Source organism: Ochlerotatus camptorhynchus, unplaced genomic scaffold (assembly GCF_037179485.1).
Source record: "Ochlerotatus camptorhynchus isolate MF236.1 unplaced genomic scaffold, CSIRO-AGI_Acam_v1.1 ptg001242l, whole genome shotgun sequence".
NCBI classification, from domain to species: domain Eukaryota; kingdom Metazoa; phylum Arthropoda; class Insecta; order Diptera; family Culicidae; genus Ochlerotatus; species Ochlerotatus camptorhynchus.
The window spans coordinates 761-20,668 of NW_027041583.1; the positions used below are offsets into that span (position 1 = coordinate 761).

At 39.4% G+C, this 19,908-nt stretch overlaps 1 protein-coding gene across 1 annotated transcript in view; it reads right to left on the minus strand.

The window, feature by feature from the left end:
• Positions 1 to 1,249: 1,249 nt before the first annotated feature.
• Positions 1,250 to 19,908, minus strand: part of LOC135716408 (gamma-aminobutyric acid type B receptor subunit 1-like) — a gene marked incomplete at its 3' end in the record, with an annotated part of 30,140 nt that continues 11,481 nt past the window's right edge. The window contains exons 3-5 of the mRNA XM_065238968.1: positions 16,517 to 16,682; positions 13,177 to 13,414; positions 1,250 to 1,399 (exon numbers count right to left, since the gene is read on the minus strand). Coding sequence (XP_065095040.1) covers positions 1,250 to 1,399; positions 13,177 to 13,414; positions 16,517 to 16,682 — 554 coding nt within the window. The remainder of the gene's footprint in view (positions 1,400 to 13,176; positions 13,415 to 16,516; positions 16,683 to 19,908) is intronic.

The following is a 19,908-nucleotide window of genomic DNA, read 5'->3' on the forward strand; positions in this document are numbered from 1 at the left end:
CGTTGCTGGACATCTCGACGAACATTTGAAAATGGCCTAAAATGTTGAAAATTGTTATAATTATATTTTTTTAATTTGCATTAACTTGAGAACGGCTGGACTTAGGAAAAAAGTTTTCATATGCAAAGTTATCGAAAATTATGCGTAAAATCCAAATAAATTGTTAGTTTTCAAAAAAATATGCATTTTCATCAACTTATAAAAATCAACAAAAATTTAAAAAATTATAGATTTCTTTTTAAGGAAGTTACCAGCATACACTTTTCACGAAATTCAAGGGTATTCCATCAACTTTCTTGAAAAAAAAAATTATAAAGATCGAAGGGGGGGTGTTTTGAGATAATCATGGTTTTACGTTTTTTAAATACTAATTTACGAAGTTTTTTCTTTCAGTGTATTTTTTCCGCAAAGATAATTTAATTACCTAAAACTTCTTCTCATATGCCGTTTTGATCAGATCAATAGTTTTCAAGTTATGATTTTTTGAATAAAAAATAATCAATTTTTTTATACGCCCTTTTCAAAAGTTACTCTGGAGGAAAAAATCATATTTAAATGAAAAATGCAACCATTAGTAGCAGCGAACACGTGAGCAATGTTTCATTCAAATCAGAAGGGGTCGAGACAAAATTGACATTTTTTTTAACGATTTGAGCTAGAAATGCTCATAGAGTTTTCTAGTTAACGTTATAGGAAAGCATGATTCACGCTAATTGTGCTCGTCAATTCGAAACAACTAAATCATTTTTCAATTGTCCATTGCGGGAAAGTAAGAATGGTTTTGAAGGCATTACATTTGTTGCCACCTTGCCGCATTTAATGTTACTTGGTTGGGGCTTAAATATGTTATGGATCACGAGCGTTGTCAGTTTCGCGGCGGCGCCGACTGGGATTGAACCCAGGCCTGCTGGGGTAAGAAGTAATCACGCTTACCACTACACCACCGGCGCCGCTGAAATTTAAAAATGAACGTATAAGCGTGTTGAGACAGTGAAATATAAATCAGTTTCTTGTATATTTTCAATTAATTAAAAATCGGGTAATTAGAAATTGGCAAATGTATTGATGCATTTTACAAGGCGTATAAGTAAGAGTGGTCATAGTGTGTGTTAGATTCAACTTGATAAGTATCAAACTTTTAAAAGTGCTTCTTTTTCATTAAGACTGGTTGAATTTTTTTCAAACGGGTTTACAAAGCGCTTTCTAGTTTAGGTATAGAGTTAAAAAGAAATATACGTACGATACTCACCTTTCCACCGTCCCACTTTTCCGTGATGAACCATGTGAGATTGTCGGCTTGTGTGTCATAATATCCTAATTTGAAGTACTTCCCGTCAATCATCTGTTCAATTTGTGTTAAAGCTATACGATCACCTTGAGAGCTGAATGCCACCCATCCCTAAAAGGAGCAAAATAGAGCAGAAAAAGATTATATATATATAATGTATACAAATAATTTAAGGGGCGATAGAAGTAAATTTCTAATTTAAGTAAACTACATTTAAACACATTTTAGGGATAAATGTTTAGATGTGTTTTCCCACGGGTCCTTATTATTTAAAAAAAAATACGTAATAAAGTGTATGTTTTGTCTTACTAAAATATGCGCTCTACAACTCTCTATTTGAAACCAATTTTCTATCTTGTTTAGTTTTGTCGCAATTTTGTATTAAACACATCATGTTGGGTCGTTAATTAACGGTTGCGTAAAACACGAATTCAACCCCACCGTGCGTTGCTGTTGACGTCTGTTTGCAGCGCGCATAGCACACTTGATCGCCACGCGGAGTGACGACCCAACATGATGCGACGGCCCAACATGAGTTCTTCCCTATAAAAAAATATTAGACTCGTAGGGGAAATGGATTCACTTCCTCAACTTTGATGCTAGACGCCTTACAATGGTTGTCGGTGAAGTAAAGAATTGTATATTTGACTATGGTGTTCATTTTTAAAGTAGTTAACGGTTTGCTTCCTCGATATTTGTGTGATTGAATTGAAAGAGGAAGTGACTTTTATAGATATAATACTAGAAACGCGGCCGAAACAAGAACACCACATTTTTTGACTTGTGCTTCACAAAAATCATTATATTATAAAGGAATAAATGTTTTCAATCCGATGCCTAGACATATCAAACGTTCAGCAACACTTACAGAATTTAAAAGACACTGCATTTCACACGTTTAATCTGTCTTTTGAACAGTTATCCAGTGATTTTTTTTATGAATTGACAAATTATGTATCTTGACGAAGTTATAGATACATATTATCTCTACGGATTATTTTATATGGATAGCTGTCATAACGACTTTTTTTAATAATTAGTGTAGCACTGCAAAATCTATTTCTGTTCGCCTCGATGGTGATGATGGATTTTTAATATTTGATTCAAAAGTAGATTAATTAAAAAAAAAGTAATCTAAAACGGTTTGAGCCTCGCACGCGTATTACGAATATAGAGGACTGAATTTAACATTTGATAAAAATAAAATGCAATTTTGAAGCTTATTTGGAAGATACCTTGAGTTAGTAGTAAGTTATCTGGCAAATGTTGGGGGTTCGTGAGCATTCCTGACATAGCTGAAAATTATGATAGCATCAGATTGTGGGGTTATCAGTGTAATAGGATGATTTATTGATTGTTCATTAACTCTTGATTGCTTGTAATACTTATGAATATTTTAGGTGGACAAAGAGGCGAGCTGAGAGGTGGACGCCTAAGCTTTTCCACATTTTTATCGCTGTGAAGCAAGTGTAAACTCTAGAGGGAATTTATATCTGTAACTTAAACCAGTTCGATAATTATCTTAAAGATAAATCGTCCAGCTCAAACCTTTGTAAGGGTAAGAGGTGGGACCACCATCATCATCATAATTTGACTAATAAAAAAATTTAATGTCGGCCTAAATAGGCCCATACATAAATTCAGCAATCGACTAAATTTTCAATAGCGACCAAAAATATCCATTAGTACCGTCCTTAGAACTCGCTCATCGAGATATTTTTTTTTATAATCCATTTATTTGTAAAGGCTCAAATGTGGTAGCTTTGCTGAGCCAAATTAATTTAAATGTAATTTTTTATAATTTGTTTTACAACTAATGTTAGTAGAATGGGGGCCGAATACTCGCGGTTTACTCGAGATTAATAAATACATATATTTAGAGGATTGGAAGGAGACAAAGGGAAAGGGATATTCTGTACTTTATTTAACGTCGGTCTCTGTTCCGCAATCTAGTGCCAATCACCGACGGATACAGGGGGAACGACACTTCAGGATTATCCCATTTTTACCAAAATCTCTCATAAAATTTTCAACGTGCACAAAATTTAAATCCATCATATCTATTCTTTCTATTTCCAACTTATCCCTTCTGCATGCACACAAATTGTCAAGCAAGCCATGCAGTTTCTCGAAGTTTTCAGGTCGACCGCGAAGCACTCTGCCATACTCACTGTCAGTTTTCAACAATTTTCACAACAAACACATGCATGTCAGCTGGCTATGCCGGTTAAAAATCGGTGCGAAAACTTAAAAAAGATAACGGACCACTCGTCTAAAATCGGTCGCGGGACAACATCAAGTGCATCACGGAGAAGACGGCAACGCACATTCATTTCCCGGACTCAAACCGATCGAATTCGATGGATAAGAGCAGATGGAAAAGGAATTCAGGTCATTTTTCCAACCGGCCCAAGTTTTGCTCGTTGCTGCTGCTGGATTCGAAGAAGAAAGAGCTAATATGCGAGAATATTGTGAATCAAATTCCCGTCCAAATATAACTGGGAATATTAACCGGAACCTAGTGATCCATCGCCACCACCCGTTCCTCCTGCTGTGCAGTTTCGACCTATTTGGTACGGAACCGTTTTCTGCACTGGAGCTACACTCAAAAAATTCCACACGTCATCATCATGTGTCTCACACTTCATTTTGCGCTTATTGTGAAACACATCCATTTCATGTGTGAATCTTATGCTATGAACCTTGCCTGAACACTATGGATTTGAATTGTGACACACTTGGATTCTATGTGCCTCATATGGTGATATCAATAGCTTCGCACATCATAGTTCAATATTCTACAATATTCTACTTTATCGACTTCTACTTTACCGACTCTAATAATTAATCGACAAATATATAAACAATACTTCCAGAGGCCAGAGCTTTCACATATCTTTTTAATGGGTCTGATTTGGGATTCGATCATGGACTGTTGGGGTGTGCTGCTGCCGGAGTCTTCGTTCGATCTCACTGTGCCACGGTTGTTCTAATATATGAGGCGGGTTGATAGGATAAAGTCACAACTCTTGTTTTCGATGTTTACCTTTCTGAGCAAGCAATTCACATTGCATTGAAATGCGAAACACTTTAAATACATCTGTTTTGAACAGTAGTGTGATTCAATGTGCAATACACTTGAATAGATAGTGAAAGATTTTCAACATTTCAAAGTTTGAAACACCAGAAATTAACGTGTATAACACATTGAACCAAGGTGAAATACACTTAAAGTAAATGTGATTGTGCATTTAAAAAATCAAGGGTTTAAACCTTTCGATCAAACGTGTTGAATTTTTTGAGTGTATAATGTTGCTCGGTATCCATTAATTACGTTACGCTAAAAATCAATATTTTCGACCCCCCCCCCCCTTTAGAACAAAACGTTACACTGAAAATGATCCCCCTCTATTTATTACGTAACGCTCTAAAATACAAACCCCCCCTCCCCAGCCCGTCTCATTCAATTAATTTTTGATTCCAGTATGTCTTGTTTATTTCTAGGTAATTGTATTATCAATATTCAAAATAAAAACAAAAGATCAGTGTATTATCAGGTACCTGCTTTTCAAAAGTTTAAGCATAGCAAAAATCTCAAGACATAAAATTAAAACATATCCATTTTGCAAGCAAGATTTTGTGATGACATTTTTTGACCTGTATTTTCAAACTTTACATCAAGAAACAAAAAAAAAAAACAAAATGTTCTCGTTGTTACGGAACGGAAAGCTTTACTCCTCCTGCCCTATGTAATAATTCGTAACGATATAGGTGACCACCGCCCCCCCCTATAAGCGTCACGTAATTTATGGACGCTGCATTGCAGCAGATTTTTCTTCTTTTTACACCTTTTACACCTATCCTCTTCGCGTTCGGACTTGTATTCATCTGAAACTTTTTAACACCCCTCACATCACATCCATTCCCTGATCTATCCCATCTATTTTTTTCTATCCATGCTCTATTTTCGTCAACACGACACACTCAAAAAAATCCCATCAATTATGTTTTTCCCCGAACATCCCAAGTAATTACTAGACTGAAAAAATACATCCAAATGAGTGTCGTTCCCCCTGGACGGATATCGATTGCCATCTATTGACAGCAATCGAATGTGCAGAAAGGCAGCTTCCACACCTGCGTAGGATATCGCATCCATTCAACAACAACACATGGGCCGGGACCAACGGCTTTACTTTCCTTCCGAAGGAAGACGTGCCCAGAGATTTTTATGCCTCAGAAAATTCCCACCGACCTCGGCTGGGATTGAACCCAGATCCATTGGGGTATTAGAAAGCAGTCACGCTTACCACTACACCACCGGCGCCGGCGGAAAGGGATATTGGTAAATCTTCTTTCTGCTTCTTTCGACTGATGAGTGTCACTGCACTGTATTGGCGGGCATGTGCTGTGGATATCGAAGCATTGAAAGCACAGCTGAAATGATACAAGAGGGGACTTGGGTTGGGATAGTGATGAGAGAATTAAAACACAAAACACTACTACATACACAAATCAGCACCTTTTTTTAAAATACGAAAATTAATCTCATAACATCAAGATCACGGCAAGCCAGAACGTCTCTAATTGGTGTCGGGCCCTGAGGGATTCAATTAGTTCAGATCTTGCCACATGATGTGAGCTGCAGGACTAGATAACATGCTCGATGTCGTGATAGCTGTTTCTACAGGCACACAAACTGCTGTCTACAAGCCCTATGCGGTAGAGGTGTGCGTTTAACGAGTAGTGGTTGAACATGAGCCTGGACATTACCCGGATAAATCGCGATCCACATCCAATCCCTTGAACCAGGGTTTGATCGACACCTGTGGGAGGATCGAATTTAACCATCTTCCCAGTTCACCATCATTCCACTTTTGTTGCCAGTTGATGAGGACTTGCTAACGAGCAATTGTGAAAAATTCATTGTAGGCGATTTGTCGCTCGTAAATGTCGCCTTCCATAGTACCCACCTTAGCCAGCGAGTCTGCTTTCTCATTGCCTGGGATAGAGCAATAAGAAGAGACCCATACTAAGGTGATGATATGTGAGCTGTTTGATAAAGCACTCAGTGACGTTCAGGAAATACGTCGAGTGCTTCATCGGCCTCATAGAACGCATAGCCTCCAGAGAACTTAGACTATCCAAAAAAATGAAATAGGGGGACGTGAGGAGATCTGCTCTAATGCATACAATATAGCTGCTAGTTCCACAACGTATACCGAACATGGTTTTTGAAGCTGATATGAGGCGCTATGGAGATCATTGTATACACCAAAACCAGTGGACGTATTTATTGTGGACCCATCACTGAAAAATCTCTTCTCGGCATTGACGTGGCGGTATTTGTTCGCGAAGATGGATGGTACAATCAGGGGGCGATGAGGCTCTGGTATTCCTTGAATTTCCTCCCTCATTGTGAAATCGAATCTTACGGAATAACAACTGAAATCGTGGGATACTTAATTGGTATTGAACAGGGAGGGGCTAATTTCCAGAGTCATGTACTCATAGTACAAGCTCATGAATCGTGTTTGCGGATTTCGCTCAAGCAGCTTCTCAAAATTCTCGATCACCAACGGGTTCATGACTTCAAGCGGGTAAGGAACTGAAACGACAATTCCGCGAACCGATCTGATAAGGGAAGTACGCCCGCAAGTACTTTCAGACTCATTGTATGCGTCGAATGCATACAACCTAGTGCGATTCGTATACAACGATATTGAATCCGTTGCAGCTTCAAGATGTGGGTGTTCGCTGCTGATTGGAAGCAAAAGCTACCATACTCCAAAATTGATAGAATGGTGATTTTGAAAAGTCTTATCAGATCTTCCGGATGGGCTCCCACGAAGTGTCGGTGATACAACGAAGAAAATTGATTCTTTGTTGGCACCTCTGACTCAGATACGCAACGTGTTTTCCCCAAGTGCATTTGGAATCGAACCAGACACCTAAATACTTGAAAGACATGCTGTGAGTGATTGTTTTACCCATAAGTTGAAGCTGCAACTGTGCTGGATAAAGCTTCCTAGAAAAAAAAACAACCATCTCAGTTTTGTCCTGAGAGAATTCGATACCCTAACAAATTATCCAAGGTATCTTGCAATGGTCCTTGCAGGTCCGGTGCTGTTGGTCCAACCACGAAAACCACGCCGTAATCTGCAAGCTGCCTTAGCGTGCAATTTGCGGCAAGACAATCGTCAATGTCTTTAACATAGAAGTTGTACAGAAGGGGACTTAGACATGAGCCCTGAGGGAGGCTTATGTAGCTAATTCGTGAAATTACCGAGTTGCCATGAGAGAAGCTAATTTGTTTCTCGGACAATAAATTGTACAAGAAATTATTGATAATTGGTGAAAGCCCACTGGTATGGAGTTTGTCCGAAAGGATGTCGATGCAAACAGAATCAAAATCCCCTTTAATGTCCAGGAAAACTGAACCCATCTGCTGTTTTTCAACGTAGGCTAATTGGATTTCAGTTGAAAGCAACGCAAGGCAATCATTCGTTCCTTTGCCCCTTCGAAATCCAAATTGCGTATCTGAGAGTAAGCTATTCGCCTCGACCCACTTGTTCAAACGAAAAAGAGTCATTTTCTCCAACAATTTCTGAATGCCGACGCGGGTTTACCGGGTTTCTGAATGGCTATAACTCTCACTTGTCTCCAATCGTCCGGAACAACGTTGTGCTCCAGGAATTGATTAAACAAGTTCAACAAGCGCCTCTAAGTGACGTCTGGGAGGTTCTTGAGCAAGTTGAACTTGATTCGATCCATTCCTGGGGCCGAGTTGTTGCATGAAAGAAGAGCAATTAAACTTCAAGCATCGAGAACGGGGAGTCCATGTTATTCTTTTCCACCGACGTATCGCGAGTGTTGTTTCGAACCGGAACCGAATCAGGGCAAACTTTGCGCGCAAAATCAAAAATCCATCTGTTAGAGTACTCCTTGTCCTCATTGACCGACGATGCGCGTTACGCATTCTCCTGCCGAAAATTCAGAGCGTTTTCATTGAAGTTTCTCGGTTAACGCGACGACGACAGTAGCCGCGTTTTTTGGCCTTGATCAAACTCTTAAATTTTTCCTCCAGTGCCGTGTACCGCTCAAAGTATTCGTAGGAACCGTGCTTACGAAGTTGTTTCAACGCAGCTGACTTCTCATTATTCGCGTTGGTGCATTCCTTGTCCTACCACACAGTGGGAGGACATTTACGAATGGAAGCACCAGGAACTGGCTTCGTTTGAGCTTGAAGCGCGCAATCCACGATGAGGCAAGATAAGAAGGAGTACTCATCCAGAGGAGAGAATACGTCGACCGATTCTGAGCCGCCACGGACCACGTTCACGTATTTTTCCCAATCGATGTTTCTCGTGAGATCGTATGCGATGTTGTTGGATGTTGCGAAGATGAGCCATTAGAGATCGAGATTTTGATGGGCAAATGATCACTACCATAGGGGTCTTGGATTACCTCCTACATGCAATCCAATGATAGTGAGTTCGAACAAAGTGACAAATCCAATCTGCTCACTTTTGCTGGAGGTTTGGCTATTCGTGTTACGTCTCCGGTGTTTAAAATAGTCATGTTAAAATTGTCGCGAAGGTCATAAATGATGGTTGAGCGATTGACAGCGTACAGCTCTCCCCAGCCTGTACCGTGGGAATTAAAATCCCCTAAGATCAAACGCGGCTCAGGTAACACTGAGCAAATGTCCGATAAAGCTCGATGAGAAACAGCCGTTCTCGGAGGTATGTATAGCGAGGCAATACTGAGGCTTTTACCTCAAATATTCACCTGACATGCGACAATTTCAACAGCCGAAATTGCAGGAAGGACAATTCTGTAAAAAGAGTGACGTTTGTCGATCCCCAAGAGCACACCCCCATAGGAGTCTACACGATCGAGACGGACAATGTTAAAACTGTGAAGAGAAAGATCGATGTCTGGAGAAAGCCATGTTTTGCACGGAGCAAAAGCATCACAATTCAGGTTGCTTAGCAAGAATTTGAACACGTCTAGCTTCGGAAAAATCCTTCTACAATTCCATTGTAAGAGAGATACCGTATCGTTTTTTGGAAAATTATCCATCGAAGGATACGATCGAAGCAAGGAGGGGCCACTTGGAAGCTAGTTGCTTCAGAAGAGGTATCACGATTGGGAGCATCATATCAATGATGTTCCTTAGAGGGCCAGAGATTTTAAGCAAATCGAGAATGCTGTCCACTATTCCAAAAAACGTGAACATGGCGTTACGCTGTTCTGGCTGTGAAACTGGGATATCCCGGATGTTCCCGGAAGCTGCGGAAATGCTTTGTCGTAATCGACAGGCTTGCAACCCGGTGGAACGGGTTTCGGGACATTTCCACGGCCTCTTGATTTATCCAAGGGGGCTTGGGAGTCAGTACTAGTGGTGTTTTTAATTTTCTGCAAACCATTCCTGGCTCGCTTTCTAGAAGGACCTTGGAAAACAAAATGACTTCCATCATTGCCTCCAGCATCAGCGTCGTCCTCATCAACTGGGAGAAGATTGAAAGGATTATTGTCGTTTTTTTCCGGAGTGGTTCTGGGAAGCGGATTAAAAGCCTCCAAGATCTCTGCAAAGGAACGCTGAGAGCGTGCCTTCAGGGACCGTTTAAGTTGTTCCTCCTGTTGCTTGTACTTAGGGCAATCTGCGAGAGGATGCGGAGATGCCAAACAATAAACACATTTGGGAGGAGTACTACAAGCACCCTCCACATGCTTCTCGCCGCACAGATCGCAGCGTGGCTTGTTGCCGCAGAAGGCAGCGGTGTGGCGTAATTGTTTACACTTTGTGCAGTTCATCACCCTCGATACAAACAACCGCCCAGGAAGTCGAACCCTTCCAATCCTGACGTAATCTGGCAGTGCAGATCCGGAGAATGTCACCCGAAACGAGTCTGATAGCAAGTAGGTTTTTTTTCGTCCCATCCAGGGACGCTGACTGCATTTGAATGCAGTCGAAAATTTTTACTTCAGGGAGGGTGGGGTTCTTGAAGACACCAACCACCCTCTTCAGGAAGTCTTCGCTGGTCATACTCGACTCGGTGCCCACTCCATCTATTTCCACGTCGTGACATGGGATATAAACACGATACTCTAACGTAAAGAGCTCGCAGGCAACAATCTCGTTTGCCTGCTTGCGACAAGCAACAGTGACGCGCAGTTTGTCTGGCCGCACCTTCAAAACGTCGGTCACGGACGAGAAACGATTGAAAATATTCTTTTCGATCCGGTTAACATTTAGAGCTTTTTGCTTGGGCCGGAAGAAAACAACCCATAGACCTTTCGAGGCGTCTGGGTATGCCTTGTGGCGGGGGACAGCTTGCGTTAGTTTAACAGGGATAGGCGATGTTGGCGGAGAAGACTTAGTCGGTGTTGGGGGTGACGGGTTAGGTGGGGTAGAGGGAGACGGTATGGGTTGTGAGAGGGGAGAAGGTGGGGACGGTGAAGGCTTAACCTTTTTTGATGGTTCCGGTATTCTTTTTTGTCATACGGGATTTCATTTCCACATCGGACTGCTCATCGTCAGTGGGAACGGCAGAAAGGGAAGCCCCCTCGCCATCATTACTCCTATCCATTGCGTTGCAACTACCACCGCAATGGATTTACAAAAAAAACTACACACACGAGGAAACACAGAACACACAGGGAAGGAGAAATCGAAACAAAAAAAAAAAACGGGGAAAAGGAAGAAAGATAGAACGAGAACAAAGGGCAATACAATATATTTGCTACTTATCTAACTACACCGGTACAACGTTATGATGTTGAAGACGATCTATGCTGCTATCCGGTGGTGCAGATCGTTGTTGACAGTTCGGTTTGGCACGATTGGAAAAAAATGCTACCGTCAGGGACGGCTGGGGAAGCTTGCTTCCACGAAGAGCGTTGCTGGCTGCTTGTGGTATTATCAACTAGCACTATCACTTGCACACTTGCGCGATGGCGTGAAAAACCCGAAACGGGAAAAAAAAACACAGCTCAAAAACGACGGAGAGAAAACAATGCACGTCCGGCACGGTCAACGCTCGTCGATGATCTAGATAAAATTGATAAATGGCAGATTTTTAGTGATGGGCATAATCATAGATCCATAGGCCAACATTTGAGCCATTTCCTCTATTTTTTATTCCGCCATTCCCCTAATGGACCATGTCCGTGTTTGGGTGGTCCGAATGATCTTTTTTTTTTTCAAAAATGCCTGTTTTCTAAAATTTATAACTTCTGAGCCTCTCGACCGATTTTTACGGTTGACCATTCAAATGAAAAATGACTTAAGTTTATTTTAAAGAGATATTTGATTTTGTACAAAAATACGCTACAAATGCTTTTTCTAGATTTTTACTGCGAGGTTCTTCAACAACTTCTTATTGTAGTATTTTTAATTGAGGATCATTTAATTTTACATTTCATATTAAAAATAGCGATGTTGGCGAAATCGTTTTGGAGATACACGGTATTCATTTTCAACGGAAGAAAAATGTGTAAAAATTATAATTGAGACAATTTTGAAAAAAAATTGATTTTTTTTTAACACGGAAATCCTAAAAAAATACAAGTTTAATATTTTTTGAAAAGGAAGAACTATATCAATTTTCATGAAATTCTGAAACTCACTATAACTGTTTTCTATTGCATTGCTGTATATGAAGTACTCATAATTTTAAAGCACTTGATTGTACTCATCAATAAGGGCCTAGACATTGTTTTAAATGCGCGTTTAAGATCAAAAAAAAAAACAGCAACAGTCGTATCTTTACGCTCCAAGTTGTCTTTCCATTTCGCTAACATTAAATTCAACGAAGCATATTCTCGATATCCTGATTGTTCTGGTATAAACAAACTATTACTATTTAAATACTCCAACAGCTGGTCTTTAACAACAAGTTCTAAAATTTTCTCCAATGTTTGCAACATGTTGATGGGACGAAACTCTTCGGTTTTAATCGTTCCAGCAACTTTTTGAATAGGAACCACTAAGTATTTTTTCCAAATTTGTGGCATTCGACCAGCCTGCAATAATTCATGAATAAGGTCTAGCAAGATGTGGCCAATGACATGAAAGCAATCTTGAATAACTCTAGCATTAACATAATCTACTCCAGCCGATTTTCCTAATGAAAATCAAATAACTCTAAGTTCATCTAATGTAATGGGTGAAAGCCTTGAAATCTTCAACTACTATTGACTGGCTGCTTTATTTTGTCAGGTTCATCGAATTCATAGATTGATGGAACACTTTCGACAAAATAATCATAAAATTTAGATGCAAGCAATTTAAGTTCTGAATGTTCTACTGTGCCATTAACAGTTATGGACCGCAGTTTGCAATTACTAAGAAGCGCGATTGTGTACCTATTCCAATGATTATCACTATTTGATCTACAAAACTTTTTGTACCATTTGCTCCTCTTACTTTAAAGACGCAAAAGATCCAAATTGTACCAGCTCTACGAGTTTTTCAAAGAAACAAACTTTTGCTCAACTAATTGATTGGTACACGTTTTCAAAGTGTTAGTCAGTACAGCTATAGATTCATCTAAATTACCGACCGTGAATGGGAAATCCACGCACAACAAGATTCGAAACAGACTGTTTCGAATATTTCCTCCAGCACTTCAAACTACTAAGTCATCGTTATTATTGATAGAGACTACAAATTTCGTAGATTTTGAAATTTGTCTAAGTGTGAGAAATTAAAAAAAAAACTAATGTTGTAAATTTTAACGAGTTCAAAACTAGTTTTATAAAATTCTATCCAAAATTATAATCCATCTTCTTCCTTTTATCATTTTTTTATCATTGCTTGTCATATATTTCTACCTACTCTGGATACCCCCATAAATATAGCTGTCAAGAAACATGCTTACCGATACGCCAAGAAATTGCGTCGAGTTCATAGCAGCATATATAGTGTTTGCAATTTCTTTATCAGTGTAGGTAAAATCTTTTAAGTTCTTTCCCTTGAGTTTACGCATTGTCTTGTTGAATGCTAAGGCCACACTCCACACAGCATCGTACGCCAGTGGTGCTTCTTGGTATCCTTCGGGGTAGCGATTATGATTGATATCATAACCTTCTTCAATTAGCGCATCGTTCAAGCGTTTTCTGAAAGACATACAAAAAAGGGGAAACAATTAAATAATTTGCTATTTAAGGTTATAGATTATGCGATTGCTAAAATCTGGTTAACATGAGTAGTTATAATCATGCCATCGATGACCGTAAAGTTCGTAGTTGCTACTTCACGACTGACCAGATATGGACACACAGTCAATACATTTCATTTACACGATTGTTAAAAATAAATAAAAATAAATAAATATTGATCAAATTGCACTATTATTAATATTTTTTTTAAATAAATTTCGCTTGGGGGAAAGGCGAAGGAGGAAAACCATCATCACGCAGCTCAAGACAGAGCAGCACGAAACTATTGCCGAGCCACAAGCGATCGAAACCCACATGGTCAATTACTTCAAGACCCTCTACTCGGAAGAAATAAGAGAGAATTTCGAAAACAACTTTGTTTGCGAGAGAGTCGTTCCACCCTACGACCCACTGAATGAAGCCTGTTTAAGCGAAGTCTCCACGAAAGAAATTTTACATGCAATCAGGGCAAGCACACTGACGATAGTATCTCGAGGGAGTTTTACCACCGTATATTAAATGTAATCCACCAAGAGCTTAATCTGCTGCTAAATGGAGCACTTACCCGCTGCATTTGTGGATGACATCAGCGTGCTGGAAAAGAAAAAAGATAGGGACAACACGGTTTCGCTTCTCAACAGTGACTACAAGCAAAGATGAATTCTAAGATGAAACTGTCGGAAGAAAAACTTTCTATTTTAGTGTCCTCTTTCACGGTCCCTTTCATCCAATGAATACCCCCCGTATTCAAGGTAATTTTGTGGTTTTGCTGCCCCCTCGGTAGAGATGAAATTTTGCGCTCTTTTTTATCAAAACAAACACACCAAAATCAGAGTTGTCCCATTTTTGAATTACTCGATTAACAACTAATCGATTTTTTTTGTTCGCTGTGCTGCCATTTATTCACCAATGAGAGTGCAGCACATGTTTGAAACAATCGATGATGATCCTCTGCACGGTAAGCTGCTCACCCGTTGTGAGATTGACGCCGGCGCAAAATTAAGTTTGTGGACAACTGTTGCCATCTACGTATGTTTTTGCGAAACAACAGCCAATGTTGTCAAAATCTTGGGCAAGGTGACTACAAGCTCTTCTCTCGCATCCTCAAAACCATATTGGAGCGAGTGATGAGAGCCCACAATGTTTTGAGCAACAGACAGAAATTTTTGAACTCAGAGCGAAACATCTTCGAAGCCATTCTCGCCCTCAAAGATCGCATAGCCAGCCTCCGTCATCATTGTCATTCGATAACATGTGCTCGCTCAGATTCAATCAAGAACTCATCGCTCTACTCTCGCGTATTGCTGGCCGATCTACATCTCGTCTCATTCGCTCGAGATCCAACGCGCTGTACCTTCATTATCTTGTGTGCAGACTCGAACAAGCGTTTGGAAACGATCTGGTAGTAGCGTATGCGGATGACATCAGCGTAATCGTCTCATCGGCTGGGTAAATCGAAGCTGCTCACCCGTTGTGAGATTGACGCCGGCGCAAAATTAAGTTTGTGGACTACTGTTGCCATCAACGTATGTTTTTGTGAAGACAACAGCCAATGTTGTCAAAATCTTGGGCAAGGTGACTACATATAGAACTCAACGGCACTGCATGGACCACCGAATGTTTGGAGAAGGGCATCGAGTTCCAGTTTATTCCACCTCGTGCGCCGCATTTCGGCGGCCTATGAGAGGCTGCAGTAAAGGCCTTCAAGTGGTATTTCTTGAAGATCATCGGAGCAGCTCCACTCCACTACGACAATATGCGCATAGCGGTTTCCTAGACTGAATGTATACCGAACTCCAGACCATTGACGCCTCTTTCCAACGACCCGCATGATCTCTCTGTCCTGACACCCGGTCATTTCTTGCTTGGAGAGTCTCCCTTTAATTTACCGGAGGCAGACCTCTCTCAGGTGCCGACTAATCACCTCAACCATTTCCAGGCCACACTACGCTCCGTCCAAAATCTCTGGAAACGACCAGCTAAGTGGAGGAAGTCCCCTATCGAGTTTCACGTCGGGACCATGGTCTTGCTGAAGAAGGATAACGTCCCTTCGATGCAATGGCCCCTTGGCAAAGTTGTGGCGATCTATCTCATAAGTGACAACATCGTGCGCGTAGCGGATGTGCACACGCAACTAGGTATTCGACGCCGTGCAACATCTGAACTATGCGTCCTCCCCATCGATGATCAGAATCCAACGAAGGCACACGATTGCAAAACCGTCACCAGCAACTCTTCTTAAATGCTGCGCTTCAAGAAGAGTTTGTGGTCGCCCGGTGATGTTGCGGCCCATAACATATAGTACAAACATCAAAGCACTACATAAAGTACGAGTAAATTATACATACAAAATGAATTATAAATTAACTTAAAAAACCCACCACCCACACCGCTTCTACACTTCTACATCTATATACATCCCAAATGGATTACCTTCCACCTCACACTGAACACGACAAATAAATCAGTTTACCTAAGAACAACAATGCAAGGCAGACCAGTTTCTTTAATCTCGTCCGAAAACTATACTCGGTTCACGCCAGTCCACCCAGTGATTGAAACCACAAGTTCGCTGTCGTTTTCTAGTTCGCCTTTGTCGTCGTGTGGGCCAGATTCCGGCAGTTTTGCAAGAACACTTTTATTATGCGGTTTTCCATGAAAAACGTGCCATATTTTATTAAGATAAAGAAATAGATCTAGTACTTCAGTGAAGTTTTTTGTTTTGATAGTTTCTAAAACTTTGCTCAAGACACCGATCCTGAATATTACATTATTGAAAAAAGAAATATCTTGTATTATTCATTGATCTGCCATTGTCAAAATGAGGGGCTTTTCATATCCAGAAGATTCACAAGATAATGACTATTGGTCGTCTTTTCACAGGTCTGGACCACTGTGTTTCGGTTTGGCTGAATGAGTCCTTATCTGCCAGAAATCTACGTTAACAGTCATTGTTTGCTTTTGGCATATGTGGTCTAGATTTTATTATTGCAGAATGATAGGATTGGAGGTGGTTTTAAGTTCGGTGTATGCTGTTTATAGCAGATGTAAGTTACTTACCGAAAGTCTTCGGATGACATTCCTGAGATGGTTTTCTGATTGTTTTGATTCCACATGAGTGCCTCTGTTGTCAGATGACCCTGGGCTGCCATCCTCATCTGTTCTTTGGTACAAGAGATGTTTTCGTTCCTGAGATTTACTTCGTACCAGTTATCTTCGTACCATCCTAGAAGAACAAAAAGTATGATTTACAAAGTTAAAATTGCTACCATTCCATCAATTTCCCACGAATGTGTTCTACTTTCATGCGTGTTATGGTTGAGTATATTTTTTTGTTTAAAATATTTAAGAATGTAGTGGTCCAGGATTTAAGATTTTTCGCTTGCTCTCATCTTAGTGTTCTATTGTGCACTTCCACAGTTATTCATTAAGAGATTTATATGTCAACATACATGAAATTGTACATTTTGTGACAAGCACAATAATATTCTAAGGAAGTCGAGCTTTCTTAGACCGGACGAAAAATGGTACCTTACTATACTTCCGATCATTGAGGGTATGCCACTTCCAATAATATAGTATAAAAAATAGTTTACGTAGTTGGAGATGCTTAACGATAAAAAATAGAGCAATCGATAATTAATCAAGTCATTATTTCATGCTTCGTTTCCAATAACAATATCGCCGAAACTTTTCAAACAATGTTGATAATCTCCGCTCTTGTTCTTTTGCACTAAATCTAACTTCCAACAGTTCTTTATTCTGGAGGCAGTTAAACCATGCAACCGGGTGATGATGCGGTATGAACACCACCGTGAGTAAGGATGAACATACAATTTTGTTTTGAAGCTCAACAGAGCTAGCGACAAACAAGGGCTGACAAAAATACAGCTTCAGGCTCCGGAGTAACAGTTTTATTTGACTAAGGAGAGAGAGAGCAGCACACGTCTTTGTATAATGCTTGGGGTGTAGGTTAAACGTCAACGATCGCAATTAAATATTAACGTTTGGTCAGGAGGCGTTGAATTATTTTTAATTTTAAATCACATTTTCACATAGCATCCAACACAGAAGTGAATCTCCGGTAAACATTAACATATTAGAACCAGTGTGATCAGACGCTTTTAAGCATTAACTTTCTTAGATAACAGCAAGAAATGAAAGATACTTGAATCCAGTTCATTTATGGTAATTTTTCAGAAGATTTGTTTTAAATATTTTTGTGAGAGAATCGAAAGCTAGTATTATTTAAATCATAAGAATATTTACCCAGGAGTATCGAACTTACAGAGATACCTTGCCACAATTTGCCTTTGAATGGAATGTGCGGGACCAACTATGTAATGAATGCCCAAAATGCCAGGTGCCCAGTGATGTGGCGGTGTGGCATCTACTAGCAAAAATCGTGTCAACTTCCGAGCATTGCATCACACAACTTCTACATGATGTTCTTTATACGTTAACTACTATAACTTTAACTTAATCCTAAATATACAAAACGATATTAATATTAATACCAGATTCAAACATAGTCTAAATGCATGAAGCAAAAACTATCAGGAAGGTAAAAGTGCATTATAAAAAAGATTTTTAAGCCTAGGACGGGATTCACTAAAATCAAAACAGCTGTAGCATTTGTTGAAAATTTTGTCCATAATAGTTAACGGCTCATTAGCACCGTAGTTTTTGTGTGAATCCGGGATGAAAAAATAACAAGAGAATAACATAATATAATAATAAATTGTACAAGTGAGCCTCACTCAATGTCCGATCGAAGGAAATCAGCGTTGAAAACAGCCTTAGAGACGCCACGGCGAAAGCTTAGTAATTGTAGGGTCATCAAATTACAGTTACCGTAAAACGGGATATCTTTGACAATGCGGGTAACTTTGATAGTATAATGTAAAGATTAAATTTACTTGTTGCGTTTTTTTCCAAATTAGAAACATTGGTTCCATATAGTAGCTTAGGGTATTTCCGTTGATATTGTATGTAGTTTTTATATAGTATGTGTTGCATATTTTACAAACATATTAAAAAAAATCGTGTTTTTCGTCTGTTTGAAAAAGCACTCAAACCATCACTTATGAAATGTATTTCCGATATAGCCATCACCAATTCAATGTGGTATTCTTATTGCTTATGATATTTTCTGATTATATACTCATTCAAAGTTTCATATTCAAAGAACTAAATTGTTTGAGTTTCAACCATATATTTCTACATTCATCGAGCATTATCAAAGTAACCCCAAATCAAAAACTCAAGTTCGGTCACACAACTAAAAAAATGGTACAAATGCTTTAATTTAATTTAAACATATTACTGACGAACTGACTCTTGGATCCTCAGTACTTGTTTTAAAAATATAAAATTTGAAAAACATTCATTGCTGTAAAACATATTTAGAATATACTTTAAAAAACTATCGATGTTACCCCGTTTTACGGTACTTAAATAACTAGGAAGGTTGAAAGGATCACTCCAGGGTATCCAATGATCAGTCCGCATCGTGCTCTCTTGCCGTGCGGATCTATTTGCTTTTTGCTGAAGGAAGTGTTACTACTACCTAAACTACAACAAATTTAAACAGCACTTTTCAGTGCTCAACCTGTAAAATTTCTACCTTGTTCAACTCTTACTCCTCTTCGATCCTTGTTTGGACCCTACCCGAGGTAATCCTTCTTGGATATCGATTTGGAAAATTTCTCTTCGATCCTTCAGATTCTTATAGTAATCTGCTTGGAAGCCGATTTGGATAAAAATTTACTGCCGCCATGGCGCTTAAGCGCAAAAGAAAACTGTTGTTCCCCCTTCAATCAATTTGATTTGCTCACGGATAATGAGAATGATCCATCATCCAAGAAAAGTAAATAGTAAACTTTCCTGGCTTAATTCCCCCTACTGTGATAACCACTTCCGATTTCCATACTCTTTGCATGGAACTTTTGAACTTCGTGAAAGTTAAGTTTTCACTACAAATTGGACATCGGGGTAAATGCCGTGTATTGACTGAAACCTTGGACGGATGTAAATGTCTTCTCAAGTATCTTACTGAGAAGCAGCTCAAGTTGTTTACTTATCTGCTTCTAATTTTTCATCTATACCCACCCCCCTCGCTGCTTACAATATTCAGCGAGTTAATGGAGTTACTGCTGCTTAAAAGGAATTTTTACAGAAATCATTAATTGACATGATTACTGATATGCTTAAATCTAACTGCATGTTTGATGCTATTCAAACTGGAGTAAGATTTGCAAACAAAATTGTCATGACTTTGAAATTCAGTAATTGATTTTAAAGCATATTTTAAATTGGAAGGCTCGATCTCTTAAAGATAATTAAGACGAGCTATTTAACTTTTTGAGAGTTCATAACGTGCATTTTGCCATTATAACTGAAACGTTCCTTAAACCTGATGATAAGGTACGAAGGACGCAAATTATTTCATT